The 16,681-nt window shown below is 32.1% G+C and overlaps 3 protein-coding genes across 3 annotated transcripts; 1 reads left to right on the top strand and 2 right to left on the bottom strand.

Annotated features, from left to right (window-relative positions):
• Positions 1-784: 784 nt before the first annotated feature.
• LOC149584026 (uncharacterized) lies at positions 785-2,598 on the bottom strand. Its single transcript, XM_089863292.1, has 2 exons — positions 862-2,598; positions 785-799 (listed from the first exon to the last, which is right to left on the bottom strand). The coding sequence occupies exons 1-2, from the start codon at positions 2,596-2,598 to the stop codon at positions 785-787; spliced, it is 1,752 nt and encodes a 583-aa protein (XP_089719418.1).
• A 333-nt stretch (positions 2,599-2,931) lies between these two features.
• On the top strand, positions 2,932-6,428 carry LOC149584025 (uncharacterized). Its single transcript, XM_089863290.1, has 10 exons — positions 2,932-3,554; positions 4,143-4,223; positions 4,288-4,362; positions 4,430-4,467; positions 4,524-4,724; positions 4,850-4,916; positions 4,971-5,115; positions 5,185-5,399; positions 5,481-5,684; positions 5,802-6,428. The coding sequence occupies exons 1-10, from the start codon at positions 3,390-3,392 to the stop codon at positions 6,375-6,377; spliced, it is 1,767 nt and encodes a 588-aa protein (XP_089719416.1). The 5' UTR covers positions 2,932-3,389; the 3' UTR covers positions 6,378-6,428.
• Positions 6,429-10,712: 4,284 nt separating this feature from the next.
• LOC149584024 (uncharacterized) lies at positions 10,713-12,526 on the bottom strand. The gene is made up of 2 exons (XM_089863289.1): positions 10,790-12,526; positions 10,713-10,727 (listed from the first exon to the last, which is right to left on the bottom strand). Exons 1-2 carry the CDS (start codon positions 12,524-12,526, stop codon positions 10,713-10,715), a joined length of 1,752 nt encoding a protein of 583 aa, XP_089719415.1.
• Positions 12,527-16,681: the final 4,155 nt, after the last annotated feature.

The following is a 16,681-nucleotide window of genomic DNA, read 5'->3' as shown; positions in this document are numbered from 1 at the left end:
TTTCAGTTTAGCAATTTACAAGCAAAATTAATTTTCTCTTTTTTTTCACTACAATGTTTTTATTATTTTTCTTTTTTTTTACTACAATGATTTTATTATTTTAACTCTTTGTTGATCTTCGATGAGGTTAAAAATACTTTTATAAAATTAGTAAACTCCAAATTTAAGAGGAACGTAAAATTTTTCATTTACATTATATTTGCTTAGCATTTGATAGTTCTTTTCTTTACCAGCTTTCATTATTTTCCAGGAATAATTATTCCCTGCTGAAACAGGAATTTCATAGGCATGCAATCTTTTAATAAAAAATGGCTTTTTTAGTACTATCCCACAAAGTATCAGCTCATTTTTATAAGAAATAATGTGCTTGATTTCAAAAAAAGATGTTATTTTAGAGTTTTCCAAATCATTAACGAAAAGGTTTCCCACACAATATTCTATAGTGTCGTAAATAGCAAAACGCACGGAGTATAGTTTATTTGGTATTTCATTACCTAACAAACCCTGTAAATCAATGGGCAAATCTGTCTTGTCAATTAAAATTCCACATGAGGTTTTTTCTATTCCAGGGGATTTTTCTACTAGCCAGTTATAGCATTGATAAAACTGGTGTCTTTTTGAAAGGGTCTGTGTTATGTTTTTAAAATTATTTGTTACTTCGCAAATTTCCTTAAAATAATTGTGTTTGCTTTCGAAACGAATGCAAGAAATGTATCGTAAGGGGCCAAATTTTTTTAAACAGGTAATGTAATGCACCATATAATGAAATTTAGGTGTCATAAAGTTATCGCCACAAATCCTTTTAACATTTTTCAGAAAATTTGTTATTTTAGTATTTAAGAGAGGCAAATGTCCCATTACAATGTTGGAGGCAAACAAGTAGTCACATATCTCTCGAAGTTCCAAGTAGAGTTTACAAACCTCATCATTTTCTGGCCACAGCTCGCCTAACAAAAGCGGTAATAACCTAAAAAGGCAAAACATTTCACTTGCTGTTCCTTTAAGGTTGGAATTGCCAAGAATTGCGCTTCTTATTTGAATTTGTGGACGATTTCTTTCGACTCTGCCGTAGGGAAAATTGATAATTCGTTGATTTATCTTGTCTAAATCTAAGATGCCAATTGTTATTAAATGATTAAGTAAAAATTTCAAAATTTTTGGAATAACGCCTTCTTGCAAATCATGCATAATGTCTACTGGTAATTGTTGTGTTATATCAAAATGTTTTAGCTTCAGTAACGGACTTTTTGACCGAACTCCATAAATTGAGCCTTCAGCATCATCCAGCTCTAAGCATTGCAAATGATAGAGATGTCTTTCCATGGTTCTTAAAATAACATCACTTTCCTTAACGTTATTACTAATTTCTGAATAGTCTATTAAACAAAAGCGACAGATTCTTCCGCAGTTGAAGTTTTGATTGAAGCCTCCGAGCTTGTGAAGCCCCAAATTGTCACCAGAAAATATTGTGGCAAAGCCTTTCACAATCTTATTTTCACTTTTGATGTACAATCCTTTTGTTGATAGTTCGTTTAAATCGAATAAAAGTGGCCGAAAAACTTCGTCCCACCCATATTTATCCACATTGCAAGATTTTGCCAGAAAAACTAACTGAATGTCGCTTAACTTGGAACGATATTTGTTCTTCCGATTTAATAGTGAAAAGTAACATCCGATAAGTTTGTTTTTTCCCCTCTTTGATCCTAGGGGGTTTGCCACTTCAAATTCATCGAGATAAATTTGCAATTGCATGGTATTAGCACCATAATTTGATATTACCTCCTGTGACACGCTTCCTTCAGTAAAGTGTGATATTTCTCCAGGATTGTTTAAGTTTTCCTTTGCGTGTCTCGACCGTTCTTCGGGTTGCTCATACATGTGTTCGAGTACTTTCAAAATAGGTACATAATGAAAGTAATGGTTTTTGGCATTCTCATCAGTCGGATGTGTGAATGAAAATTGAACAGGCTGAACCATTCCTAAATTCGACGAGCAAAATGCTGTCATTTTGTATTTTGTATTTACGCTAAGAAAAGCTTCCTGATATTTCCATTTAGTTTTGGAAAGAACGTTTTCATCCAACTCTATATGCCTTTCTCTAAGTATTTCCATTATGTCTGAAATCTGTGATGTTAAAATATCCAGGCAAAAGCTCAAGAGATCATTGGTTAGATTTTCCACCACACTATATGGAAGTAAATGGTTCTCTCTGTATTTTAACAAAAGCTTCATTATAAGCTCTCTTATTTCTGGTGCCGTCATATTTCTCACATCTTCGTTGTGTTGTGCGTCAACATTTTCTTCGCAATTTTCTTCAACATTCAAGAGATTTTCTACTTCTATACCTTCAATATTAACTTGATTAATTTCTTCAAAGCGAGCGTCGTCTCTCAGAACATTTTTGTGTTTTTTATAAACGTGACTACGGTAACTTCCTAAATTCTTATAAACAATTTCACAATTTTCAAGGCCACAACGAACACTAAAATTAGGATCACTTCCATGTTTTTTTTTCATGTGCGAGATTAATAAAGTCAAAGTTTTAGCGTGAAAGATGCACTTTTTCTTTGGGCATTTGTGAAGCTGAATTCTATTCATTTTATATTCAATATCACTGGTAAACTTACTAAGAAACTAAGTCAAAGCAGCCCTTATTTACAGATTATTATACGAAACCTCACTAAGGCCTAAACCAGAACGATACAGACAAGACCAGCTGATCTGACGTCACTGAAAAGCATGGACTCTTTACCCTATCCTTTGGTAACAGCTGACTAATGGCCTTGGCGGCTTGGCCTTCGTTCGAGCTCGTTTCTGTTTTTTTCCTGAAACAGGTCTGCCAGCTTTGCTGACTTATATTATTATTTTACACTGGATAAAAAGAGTAGTTCAGAACTTTAAAATTAACTCAGCCACTACTGCAAAATATTGTATTTTCAAATAGTTAAAACACTTTAATTTTAAGTATTGAACTTTTCCGAATATTGTATCATTTAGCAAAGCACGCTTACAAAAGTCTTGTATGGCAGCCCTGTACCCTCACCAAAAAACCCTTTCGCTTATCAGTTCACTCACCTATACCGCATGGGGCGCCCCCCAGATTTTTCTTTCAATCCGTACACATGGTTCCATGTAACGAAGTAGAACATAGCGGCCGCACCGCCGCCGCTATTTTTTACCTCTCTGCTTCACGTTTATATCTGGATCCCCTTGTTCCCTTATTAAAGGGAACTGCCAGGACTCTTTTCCCCGAAATCTTCCCTTTTTGTAAGTTTTGTTACCATACCAAGTTCCAGGCTCCATTTTGTACAAAACAACGGAAAAGCGCGAATCATCGAAAAACCTATCGGCCCGTGTTCCGTGTAGTTTGGTTTTAAGTTTAAGAAATAATGCCTTCATATATTACGTGTCTTATTTGTGTTGGAAATAGTAAAAAAAAGTTAAAATTAAACAAATTGAACAATGAGGGAGATTCAAGTTTGGACCATTTAAAAGAGTGTATTTTAGAAAATTCCATTTTCAAGGATTTGAATTTAAGCCGAGTCGAATTTCAGGTAAGATTTTATAAATTTATTTCTTAAAAGAGTTTCAAATATATAAAAATATAAGGACTGAAACATCAGAAATAAAATTGTTATTTTATAACTCAAAAGGCCGTTGCTGTAACTGGGCTCCAACTAAAACATGTGTAAACAGATAAATTTTTGTTTTAAATAGTTTGCAACTACAACTTTTTTTCCTATACGATTAAACATAATGTATCAATCCGCCTCAATTTTGGCGATTAAGTTAACTCCTCTTGAACAGAGGTAAAGCCCTGGTGGTTAGCTGCGAGAATGATAAACTCGTATTGACGCCAGTTAACTTATGTTCAATCCACGCGGTTTCTACTTCCTATCTCTTACCTCTGTGTAGCCCCCCTACTGGGCACGCGCAGTGTTCCCATATACAACTTCATAACAATCGGGCCATGTTCTTTCCCCTTATTATTTGAACACGTTTTGCATCCTATATATAGTCAAATAATTTTTGGTATTGCAAACTTAGTATGGTACGAACTATTTCATATAAATTTGAAACTATCTTTACTACATTAAATCTGAAACGAAACTATTAAGACTTAAATGTTTGAATATTTTAAGACGTATGATGAAGATTTTGGACAAGACGTTGACTTGGACAGTGACTGCATTATCAGAGATAAAATGATAATAAAAGTTGTGGTACGTAATTAATTTAAAGGAAAGACAATGTTAATTTTACTAGAGCCTAATATAATTCTCAAAGGAAAATGTTGATGTAAGAAGTGAAAACCCAAAGAAAAAACTTTGTCTTGACTCAAGTGAATCTAGGAATACAGATGTAAATCCCAATATCATTAATAATCTCTTAATTTATATAACTGAAATTTGTATATTCATTAATTTAGGTTGAAGAGCTTTCGGATGAGGAACAGCAGGAGTGCTGGTAACTTATTTTTAAAAGATTCAATTTTTATAAGTTATTGAGACTTTTATTTTTAGTGTTGTTAGCAATGAAAAGAAAATAATAGAAGCAGAGAAACTATCTAGATCAAAATTCGCCATTGAATATAAGTTACCGGAAATACCAAAATACTTCATCGACAAGGAGAAATATGATTCTTCAAATGAAGAGGAAAGAAAAAACATGGATAGAGGAATAGTCAATGTTCTCTATCACAGCTTAATTGATGTATATTCTGTGTAAGTGTCAAGCATTAGGTTTAGCATAGTTTAAAAATTAAACAAGTTGATGCCATTTCCAATTTATTAGGTATTCTATTTATCTTCCCTTACAAATAAATTATTTTACTAATATTTTTTTCTAGTTATATACCTTCATACTTAATTGTCGGAGAAAAACTAGTAAGAGAGTATCCACATTTGGGCGAAGGAGTGAGTATGAAGCTGTGGTAACATTTCAATGTAATTAACTGTTTTTTCATGTAGAAAAAATGGCAGAGCCTGTTGAAGAACAAATTTAAAAATTTTCGGAGAAAACTTAAAGACATTCCAGACGTGGAAGAAAAAAGGAAAAAGTATGCGGGAAAGTTGAATGGAAAATCTAAAAATAGAAAAGATACAGCTGATAAAGGTGTTACAACTGCTGCTATAGTTACTGCCACAGTCAGAGAAACCAGTTTAACAGTATCATCTCTTACAGAACTGACTAAGAGGCCACTATCTTTTATTCATATGAATGAACGTGAATTAGACATCGAGGACATGAATCTTGGCTCAGACATTTCTCCTCGCGTTTGTCCATCATTTGGCGTCACAGCTTCTCCAGCATCTGGTGTCACAGCTTCTCCAACATCTGACGTCACAGCTTCTCCAACATCTGGCGTCACAGCCTCTCCAGACAAGGCTCTTAATTCTGTGAGTGCTTTTTGGTTTAGATAATGTATTTTTACAAAAGTTCAATAGTTACAGTTAAATTTATTAATATATATTTTCCAGAGTGTACAATTTTTTGAAGATGAAAGGAGTATTAAAGCGCACAGAAAACGAATGATAGAAGAACTTAAAAAAACTGCTCCTGACTTCAGGATTATCAACAGCAAGATGGATAAAACATTTGCTGAAAGATTTGCCGAAATCAAAGAAGGAAAAAATTTAGAAGTAATATTGGAACACTATCCAGCTCTTCAGGATAATAACCAGGTTTGGAGATTTGCCACGCTTAATCGCGACAGAACCAACTCATAACTCTTTAGTTTAATTCGACCTAAATTACTTATATTTTCATTTGTTTTTAAAATAATTTTTCCTGTGATATAGCTTTTACTGGAGTTTCATCGCATAACCAAAGTTGATATAGAGAAGAAGCTTAAAACGTCTTTGACGGACTTAACTGATAAAATTTGGAATAATTCACCGCCTATTGCAAAGGGTTTAAAAACTTCACTAGTTTCAGAAGTAAATGAGGAAATAGACGAGTCACGCAAGAAAGAAAAGAAGTTGATAGGGTCCTTTTTATTGCTTCCTAGCTTTGTCAAGGAGCATCACAATAGGGTTTTTTTAAATCAAAACAGTACTGAAACCCAAATACCGACTGAACCAGTCATAGTTTTTAGGGGTAAGGAAATAATAAGTGCAAAAAATTTTTACATACATATTGATTCAGAAAGGTTTCTTGAAACCAATAATTTTATAACTGCTATTTGCATATGGTTCAGTTCCTATTGGGTGTTCAACATTGCATATGCAAACAAAATTGCTAAGTGCCTTGCATTAATTAAAACTGAATTATTGGGCATGAACAATAGTAATCGTAGTCAGTCATTGCTGACTGCGATTTCTACTTTGCATGGCACGCAATGTAAAGTCAATTTACGAAAAAAATGTAAAATGTAAAAAAATTAAGTGTTTAATTTTGGATTGAATTAAAGAAATCTGTTTTATAAATTTAATTAGTAGATTATTGCCACTTCAAGAGGTGTTAATACCCTCCTTAAAACCGGTACTATTACACTCTAAAAGGTGTTAATAAACTCCTTAAAATAGGTAATACTACACTCTAAAGGGTGTTTTTAACCTCCTTAAAACGTGTTATATTACACTCTTAAGGAGATTTAAAGCAACCCTTAAACAGGTATATATACACTCTAAAAGGTGTAAATAAACTCCTTAAAATAGGTAATATTACACTCTAAAGGGTGTTTTAACTTCCTTAAAATAGGTAATATTACACTCTAAAGGGTGTTTTAACCTCCTTAAAACGTGTTATATTACACTCTAAAGGGTGTTTAAACCTCCTTAAAACGTGTTATATTACACTCTTAAGGAGATTTAAAACAACCCTTAAACAGGTATATATACACTCTAAATGGTGTTAATAAACTCCTTAAAATAGGTAATATTACACCATTAAGGGTGTTTTAAGTCTTTGACCCTTCTTCAAACAGGCAAATTTACTCTCCATAGGGTGTATATAGCCACACAATGGAGTGTTCTTTTAAGCCTGTAAAGGAATACTTTAATACCAGAAAGGGTGTTATTCCAGAATCGAAAAGGTGTTAATTAAGTACTCAAAAGGTGACGTATTTGTAGCAGGAGAAAGTCCTCATTGGGGTGTCAAGAAACACCCTTTTTTTTAAGAGTGCAGAAACCATCTAGCGTATACCAGGAACGTCATTTATAAATAGTCATAAATGAAACGAAACCTGAGACAGATCTCGAAAATGATTTCAATTATTACACTGTTCATTTTAGCCTTGAAAGTTGAATATCTTAATTCTGGCACATACGATCTTCATTTAGTTTAAATATGTTATTATCCGTATAAAACACTGTCAGAAACCATCTAGCGTATACCAGGAACGTCCTTTATAAATAGTCATAAATGAAACGAAACCTGAGACAGATCTCGAAAATGATTTCAATTATTACACTGTTCATTTTAGCCTTGAAAGTTGAATATCTTAATTCTGGCACATACGATCTTCATTTAGTTTAAATATGTTATTATCCGTATAAAACACTGTCAGAAACCATCTAGCGTATACCAGGAACGTCCTTTATAAATAGTCATAAATGAAACGAAACCTGAGACAGATCTCGAAAATGATTTCAATTATTACACTGTTCATTTTAGCCTTGAAAGTTGAATATCTTAATTCTGGCACATACGATCTTCATTTAGTTTAAATATGTTATTATCCGTATAAAACACTGTCAGAAACCATCTAGCGTATACCAGGAACGTCCTTTATAAATAGTCATAAATGAAACGAAACCTGAGACAGATCTCGAAAATGATTTCAATTATTACACTGTTCATTTTAGCCTTGAAAGTTGAATATCTTAATTCTGGCACATACGATCTTCATTTAGTTTAAATATGTTATTAGCCGTAAAAAACACTGTCAGAAACCATCTAGCGTATACCAGGAGCGTCCTTTATAAATAGTCATAAATGAAACGAAACCTGAGACAGATCTCGAAAATGATTTCAATCATTACACTCTTCATTTTAGCCTTGAAAGTTGAATATCTTAATTCTGGCACATACGATCTTCATTTAGTTTAAATATGTTATTATCCGTATAAAACACTGTCAGAAACCATCTAGCGTATACCAGGAACGTCCTTTATAAATAGTCATAAATGAAACGAAACCTGAGACAGATCTCGAAAATGATTTCAATTATTACACTGTTCATTTTAGCCTTGAAAGTTGAATATCTTAATTCTGGCACATACGATCTTCATTTAGTTTAAATATGTTATTAGCCGTAAAAAACGCTGTCAGAAACCATCTAGCGTATACCAGGAACGTCCTTTATAAATAGTCATAAATGAAACGAAACCTGAGACAGATCTCGAAAATGATTTCAATTATTACACTCTTCATTTTAGCCTTGAAAGTTGAATATCTTAATTCTGGCACATACGATCTTCATTTAGTTTAAATATGTTATTAGCCGTAAAAAACACTGTCAGAAACCATCTAGCGTATACCAGGAGCGTCCTTTATAAATAGTCATAAATGAAACGAAACCTGAGACAGATCTCGAAAATGATTTCAATTATTACACTCTTCATTTTAGCCTTGAAAGTTGAATATCTTAATTCTGGCACATACGATCTTCATTTAGTTTAAATATGTTATTATCCGTATAAAACACTGTCAGAAACCATCTAGCGTATACCAGGAACGTCCTTTATAAATAGTCATAAATGAAACGAAACCTGAGACAGATCTCGAAAATGATTTCAATTATTACACTGTTCATTTTAGCCTTGAAAGTTGAATATCTTAATTCTGGCACATACGATCTTCATTTAGTTTAAATATGTTATTATCCGTATAAAACACTGTCACACTCTTAAAAAAAGGGGTGTAAAGAAGGTGTTATAGGGTGTTTAAGTGGTGTTAAAAGGGTGTTAAGCCTCCTTTAGAGGAATTAAAAAGGTGTGAAAAGGGTCTCATAAGGGAGTCAAAAGGGTGTACACACCTTTACTACACCTTCTAGAAGGTTCAGTATACTCTTTAGGGTGTTAAGTACACTCTTTAGGTTGCTATAATGGTTTATAAATATAACAAAAATATAAGCAATTTATAATCGACTTAGGACTTTGGACGATATTAAATTTAATAATTAATTAAGATCATATTTAAATTATTTAGATAAAAGTAATAGTTAGCTTTGATAATTTCGATGAATTAAAGTTTAATTCTAAAATTAACGAATGTATGCAGGCTATACCAAGGGCGGGCAGGGAGGGGCAGCTGGCATGCCCCCATATTAAAAAATGTATTAGTCTATTGTTAAAGGGGGGAGGCAAATCCTCCACATATTACCTTGCCTCCCCCTGGGTCATCGGCTGGATACGCTCTTGCAGGCTGTCATGCAGATAATTTATTTAAATCTGTGAACTTTTTATAAATTAAATCACGATAAACTTTTAAACTAGGTAACCAAAACTAAGCTTTTTAACATGAAATCAAAAAGCTTTAAACACGGTAAAATTAATTTAATCGTCTACACTGAAATCTAGTTAATTTCATTAACTATATAATAATTCTTTAATACAACCATGATTTTTTAAATGAAGAATAAAATTTTCTATAAAAATACATTTTATTTATATTGAATCAAATTAAAAGTGATAAACTAAAATTCATTTATATTGAATAAATTTAATTGTGAGAAATTAATTTTTCATTTGTATTGAATTAATTTAATATACATAAGCTAAATTTATTTTATATGGAATAAATTTAAAATTGATAAACGAAATTTCATTTATATTGAATAAATTTAATATTGATAAACTAAATTTCATTTATAATGAATAAATTTAGTAGTGATAAACTAAATTTTACTTATGTTTATTTCAAATTAATAAATGAAATTTTGTTCATTTTCTTCAATATTAATAAATAAGATTTAGATAACTGATTTCAGTTTAGCAATTTACAAGCAAAATTAATTTTCTCTTTTTTTTCACTACAATGTTTTTATTATTTTTCTTTTTTTTTACTACAATGATTTTATTATTTTAACTCTTTGTTGATCTTCGATGAGGTTAAAAATACTTTTATAAAATTAGTAAACTCCAAATTTAAGAGGAACGTAAAATTTTTCATTTACATTATATTTGCTTAGCATTTGATAGTTCTTTTCTTTACCAGCTTTCATTATTTTCCAGGAATAATTATTCCCTGCTGAAACAGGAATTTCATAGGCATGCAATCTTTTAATAAAAAATGGCTTTTTTAGTACTATCCCACAAAGTATCAGCTCATTTTTATAAGAAATAATGTGCTTGATTTCAAAAAAAGATGTTATTTTAGAGTTTTCCAAATCATTAACGAAAAGGTTTCCCACACAATATTCTATAGTGTCGTAAATAGCAAAACGCACGGAGTATAGTTTATTTGGTATTTCATTACCTAACAAACCCTGTAAATCAATGGGCAAATCTGTCTTGTCAATTAAAATTCCACATGAGGTTTTTTCTATTCCAGGGGATTTTTCTACTAGCCAGTTATAGCATTGATAAAACTGGTGTCTTTTTGAAAGGGTCTGTGTTATGTTTTTAAAATTATTTGTTACTTCGCAAATTTCCTTAAAATAATTGTGTTTGCTTTCGAAACGAATGCAAGAAATGTATCGTAAGGGGCCAAATTTTTTTAAACAGGTAATGTAATGCACCATATAATGAAATTTAGGTGTCATAAAGTTATCGCCACAAATCCTTTTAACATTTTTCAGAAAATTTGTTATTTTAGTATTTAAGAGAGGCAAATGTCCCATTACAATGTTGGAGGCAAACAAGTAGTCACATATCTCTCGAAGTTCCAAGTAGAGTTTACAAACCTCATCATTTTCTGGCCACAGCTCGCCTAACAAAAGCGGTAATAACCTAAAAAGGCAAAACATTTCACTTGCTGTTCCTTTAAGGTTGGAATTGCCAAGAATTGCGCTTCTTATTTGAATTTGTGGACGATTTCTTTCGACTCTGCCGTAGGGAAAATTGATAATTCGTTGATTTATCTTGTCTAAATCTAAGATGCCAATTGTTATTAAATGATTAAGTAAAAATTTCAAAATTTTTGGAATAACGCCTTCTTGCAAATCATGCATAATGTCTACTGGTAATTGTTGTGTTATATCAAAATGTTTTAGCTTCAGTAACGGACTTTTTGACCGAACTCCATAAATTGAGCCTTCAGCATCATCCAGCTCTAAGCATTGCAAATGATAGAGATGTCTTTCCATGGTTCTTAAAATAACATCACTTTCCTTAACGTTATTACTAATTTCTGAATAGTCTATTAAACAAAAGCGACAGATTCTTCCGCAGTTGAAGTTTTGATTGAAGCCTCCGAGCTTGTGAAGCCCCAAATTGTCACCAGAAAATATTGTGGCAAAGCCTTTCACAATCTTATTTTCACTTTTGATGTACAATCCTTTTGTTGATAGTTCGTTTAAATCGAATAAAAGTGGCCGAAAAACTTCGTCCCACCCATATTTATCCACATTGCAAGATTTTGCCAGAAAAACTAACTGAATGTCGCTTAACTTGGAACGATATTTGTTCTTCCGATTTAATAGTGAAAAGTAACATCCGATAAGTTTGTTTTTTCCCCTCTTTGATCCTAGGGGGTTTGCCACTTCAAATTCATCGAGATAAATTTGCAATTGCATGGTATTAGCACCATAATTTGATATTACCTCCTGTGACACGCTTCCTTCAGTAAAGTGTGATATTTCTCCAGGATTGTTTAAGTTTTCCTTTGCGTGTCTCGACCGTTCTTCGGGTTGCTCATACATGTGTTCGAGTACTTTCAAAATAGGTACATAATGAAAGTAATGGTTTTTGGCATTCTCATCAGTCGGATGTGTGAATGAAAATTGAACAGGCTGAACCATTCCTAAATTCGACGAGCAAAATGCTGTCATTTTGTATTTTGTATTTACGCTAAGAAAAGCTTCCTGATATTTCCATTTAGTTTTGGAAAGAACGTTTTCATCCAACTCTATATGCCTTTCTCTAAGTATTTCCATTATGTCTGAAATCTGTGATGTTAAAATATCCAGGCAAAAGCTCAAGAGATCATTGGTTAGATTTTCCACCACACTATATGGAAGTAAATGGTTCTCTCTGTATTTTAACAAAAGCTTCATTATAAGCTCTCTTATTTCTGGTGCCGTCATATTTCTCACATCTTCGTTGTGTTGTGCGTCAACATTTTCTTCGCAATTTTCTTCAACATTCAAGAGATTTTCTACTTCTATACCTTCAATATTAACTTGATTAATTTCTTCAAAGCGAGCGTCGTCTCTCAGAACATTTTTGTGTTTTTTATAAACGTGACTACGGTAACTTCCTAAATTCTTATAAACAATTTCACAATTTTCAAGGCCACAACGAACACTAAAATTAGGATCACTTCCATGTTTTTTTTTCATGTGCGAGATTAATAAAGTCAAAGTTTTAGCGTGAAAGATGCACTTTTTCTTTGGGCATTTGTGAAGCTGAATTCTATTCATTTTATATTCAATATCACTGGTAAACTTACTAAGAAACTAAGTCAAAGCAGCCCTTATTTACAGATTATTATACGAATATCTTATTTCTGGCACATACGATCTTCATTTAGTTTAAATATGTTATTACCCGTATAAAACACTGTCAGAAACCATCTAGCGTATACCAGGAACGTCCTTTATAAATAGTCATAAATGAAACGAAAACTGAGACAGATCTCGAAAATGATTTCAATTATTACACTGTTCATTTTAGCCTTGAAAGTTGAATATCTTAATTCTTTCACATACGATCTTCATTTAGTTTAAATATGTTATTATCCGTATAAAACACTGTCAGAAACCATCTAGCGTATACCAGGAACGTCCTTTATAAATAGTCATAAATGAAACGAAACCTGAGACAGATCTCGAAAATGATTTCAATTATTTCACTGTTCATTTTAGCCTTGAAAGTTGAATATCTTAATTCTGGCACATACGATCTTCATTTAGTTTAAATATGTTATTAGCCGTATAAAACACTGTCTGAAACCATCTAGCGTATACCGGGAACGTCCATATAAATTTGTCATAAATGAAAGGAAACCTGAGTAGATTCTCCAAAATGATTTCAATTATTACACTCTTCATTTTAGCCTTGAAAGTTGAATATCTTAATTCTGGCACATACGATCTTCATTTAGTTTAAATATGTTATTATCCGTATAAAACACTGTCAGAAACCATCTAGCGTATACCAGGAACGTCCTTTATAAATAGTCATAAATGAAACGAAACCTGAGACAGATCTCGAAAATGATTTCAATTATTACACTGTTCATTTTAGCCTTGAAAGTTGAATATCTTAATTCTGGCACATACGATCTTCATTTAGTTTAAATATGTTATTATCCGTAAAAAACACTGTCAGAAACCATCTAGCGTATACCAGGAGCGTCCTTTATAAATAGTCATAAATGAAACGAAACCTGAGACAGATCTCGAAAATGATTTCAATTATTACACTCTTCATTTTAGCCTTGAAAGTTGAATATCTTAATTCTGGCACATACGATCTTCATTTAGTTTAAATATGTTATTATCCGTAAAAAACACTGTCAGAAACCATCTAGCGTATACCAGGAGCGTCCTTTATAAATAGTCATAAATGAAACGAAACCTGAGACAGATCTCGAAAATGATTTCAATTATTACACTGTTCATTTTAGCCTTGAAAGTTGAATATCTTAATTCTGGCACATACGATCTTCATTTAGTTTAAATATGTTATTAGCCGTATAAAACACTGTCTGAACCCATCTAGCGTATACCGGGAACGTCCATATAAATTTGTCATAAATGAAAGGAAACCTGAGTAGATTCTCCAAAATGATTTCAATTATTACACTGTTCATTTTAGCCTTGAAAGTTGAATATCTTAATTCTGGCACATACGATCTTCATTTAGTTTAAATATGTTATTATCCGTATAAAACACTGTCAGAAACCATCTAGCGTATACCAGGAACGTCCTTTATAAATAGTCATAAATGAAACGAAACCTGAGACAGATCTCGAAAATGATTTCAATTATTACACTGTTCATTTTAGCCTTGAAAGTTGAATATCTTAATTCTGGCACATACGATCTTCATTTAGTTTAAATATGTTATTAGCCGTATAAAACACTGTCTGAAACCATCTAGCGTATACCGGGAACGTCCATATAAATTTGTCATAAATGAAAGGAAACCTGAGTAGATTCTCCAAAATGATTTCAATTATTACACTCTTCATTTTAGCCTTGAAAGTTGAATATCTTAATTCTGGCACATACGATCTTCATTTAGTTTAAATATGTTATTATCCGTATAAAACACTGTCAGAAACCATCTAGCGTATACCAGGAACGTCCTTTATAAATAGTCATAAATGAAACGAAACCTGAGACAGATCTCGAAAATGATTTCAATTATTACACTGTTCATTTTAGCCTTGAAAGTTGAATATCTTAATTCTGGCACATACGATCTTCATTTAGTTTAAATATGTTATTAGCCGTATAAAACACTGTCTGAAACCATCTAGCGTATACCGGGAACGTCCATATAAATTTGTCATAAATGAAAGGAAACCTGAGTAGATTCTCCAAAATGATTTCAATTATTACACTCTTCATTTTAGCCTTGAAAGTTGAATATCTTAATTCTGGCACATACGATCTTCATTTAGTTTAAATATGTTATTACCCGTATAAAACACTGTCAGAAACCATCTAGCGTATACCAGGAACGTCCTTTATAAATAGTCATAAATGAAACGAAACCTGAGACAGATCTCGAAAATGATTTCAATTATTACACTGTTCATTTTAGCCTTGAAAGTTGAATATCTTAATTCTGGCACATACGATCTTCATTTAGTTTAAATATGTTATTATCCGTATAAAACACTGTCAGAAACCATCTAGCGTATACCAGGAACGTCCTTTATAAATAGTCATAAATGAAACGAAACCTGAGACAGATCTCGAAAATGATTTCAATTATTACACTGTTCATTTTAGCCTTGAAAGTTGAATATCTTAATTCTGGCACATACGATCTTCATTTAGTTTAAATATGTTATTAGCCGTATAAAACACTGTCTGAAACCATCTAGCGTATACCGGGAACGTCCATATAAATTTGTCATAAATGAAAGGAAACCTGAGTAGATTCTCCAAAATGATTTCAATTATTACACTCTTCATTTTAGCCTTGAAAGTTGAATATCTTAATTCTGGCACATACGATCTTCATTTAGTTTAAATATGTTATTATCCGTATAAAACACTGTCAGAAACCATCTAGCGTATACCAGGAACGTCCTTTATAAATAGTCATAAATGAAACGAAACCTGAGACAGATCTCGAAAATGATTTCAATTATTACACTGTTCATTTTAGCCTTGAAAGTTGAATATCTTAATTCTGGCACATACGATCTTCATTTAGTTTAAATATGTTATTATCCGTATAAAACACTGTCAGAAACCATCTAGCGTATACCAGGAGCGTCCTTTATAAATAGTCATAAATGAAACGAAACCTGAGACAGATCTCGAAAATGATTTCAATTATTACACTCTTCATTTTAGCCTTGAAAGTTGAATATCTTAATTCTGGCACATACGATCTTCATTTAGTTTAAATATGTTATTAGCCGTATAAAACACTGTCTGAAACCATCTAGCGTATACCGGGAACGTCCATATAAATTTGTCATAAATGAAAGGAAACCTGAGTAGATTCTCCAAAATGATTTCAATTATTACACTCTTCATTTTAGCCTTGAAAGTTGAATATCTTAATTCTGGCACATACGATCTTCATTTAGTTTAAATATGTTATTACCCGTATAAAACACTGTCAGAAACCATCTAGCGTATACCAGGAACGTCCTTTATAAATAGTCATAAATGAAACGAAACCTGAGACAGATCTCGAAAATGATTTCAATTATTACACTGTTCATTTTAGCCTTGAAAGTTGAATATCTTAATTCTGGCACATACGATCTTCATTTAGTTTAAATATGTTATTATCCGTATAAAATACTGTCAGAAACCATCTAGCGTATACCAGGAACGTCCTTTATAAATAGTCATAAATGAAACGAAACCTGAGACAGATCTCGAAAATGATTTCAATTATTACACTGTTCATTTTAGCCTTGAAAGTTGAATATCTTAATTCTGGCACATACGATCTTCATTTAGTTTAAATATGTTATTAGCCGTATAAAACACTGTCTGAAACCATCTAGCGTATACCGGGAACGTCCATATAAATTTGTCATAAATGAAAGGAAACCTGAGTAGATTCTCCAAAATGATTTCAATTATTACACTCTTCATTTTAGCCTTGAAAGTTGAATATCTTAATTCTGGCACATACGATCTTCATTTAGTTTAAATATGTTATTATCCGTATAAAACACTGTCAGAAACCATCTAGCGTATACCAGGAACGTCCTTTATAAATAGTCATAAATGAAACGAAACCTGAGACAGATCTCGAAAATGATTTCAATTATTACACTGTTCATTTTAGCCTTGAAAGTTGAATATCTTAATTCTGGCACATACGATCTTCATTTAGTTTAAATATGTTATTATCCGTATAAAACACTGTC

The sequence above is a fragment of the Phalangium opilio genome, unplaced genomic scaffold (genome assembly GCF_054372755.1).
Source record: "Phalangium opilio isolate 3A_F unplaced genomic scaffold, DU_Popi_V2 ptg001170l_1, whole genome shotgun sequence".
In the NCBI taxonomy this organism is placed as follows: domain Eukaryota; kingdom Metazoa; phylum Arthropoda; class Arachnida; order Opiliones; family Phalangiidae; genus Phalangium; species Phalangium opilio.
The sequence above is the reverse complement of the archived record's forward strand: the minus strand, read 5'-3'. Positions and strand labels throughout refer to the sequence as shown.

Bases quoted from the DNA above. Each gene is read 5' to 3' on its own strand.
- LOC149584026 (XM_089863292.1), bottom strand. From the start codon at position 2,598: ATGAATAGAATTCAGCTTCACAAATGCCCAAAGAAAAAGTGCATCTTT.
- LOC149584024 (XM_089863289.1), bottom strand. From the start codon at position 12,526: ATGAATAGAATTCAGCTTCACAAATGCCCAAAGAAAAAGTGCATCTTT.
- LOC149584025 (XM_089863290.1), top strand. From the start codon at position 3,390: ATGCCTTCATATATTACGTGTCTTATTTGTGTTGGAAATAGTAAAAAA. The intron at 4,468-4,523 runs GTAACTTATTTT...TTTTATTTTTAG, and splicing joins GAGGAACAGCAGGAGTGCTG to TGTTGTTAGCAATGAAAAGA. The intron at 5,685-5,801 runs GTTTGGAGATTT...CCTGTGATATAG, and splicing joins CTCTTCAGGATAATAACCAG to CTTTTACTGGAGTTTCATCG.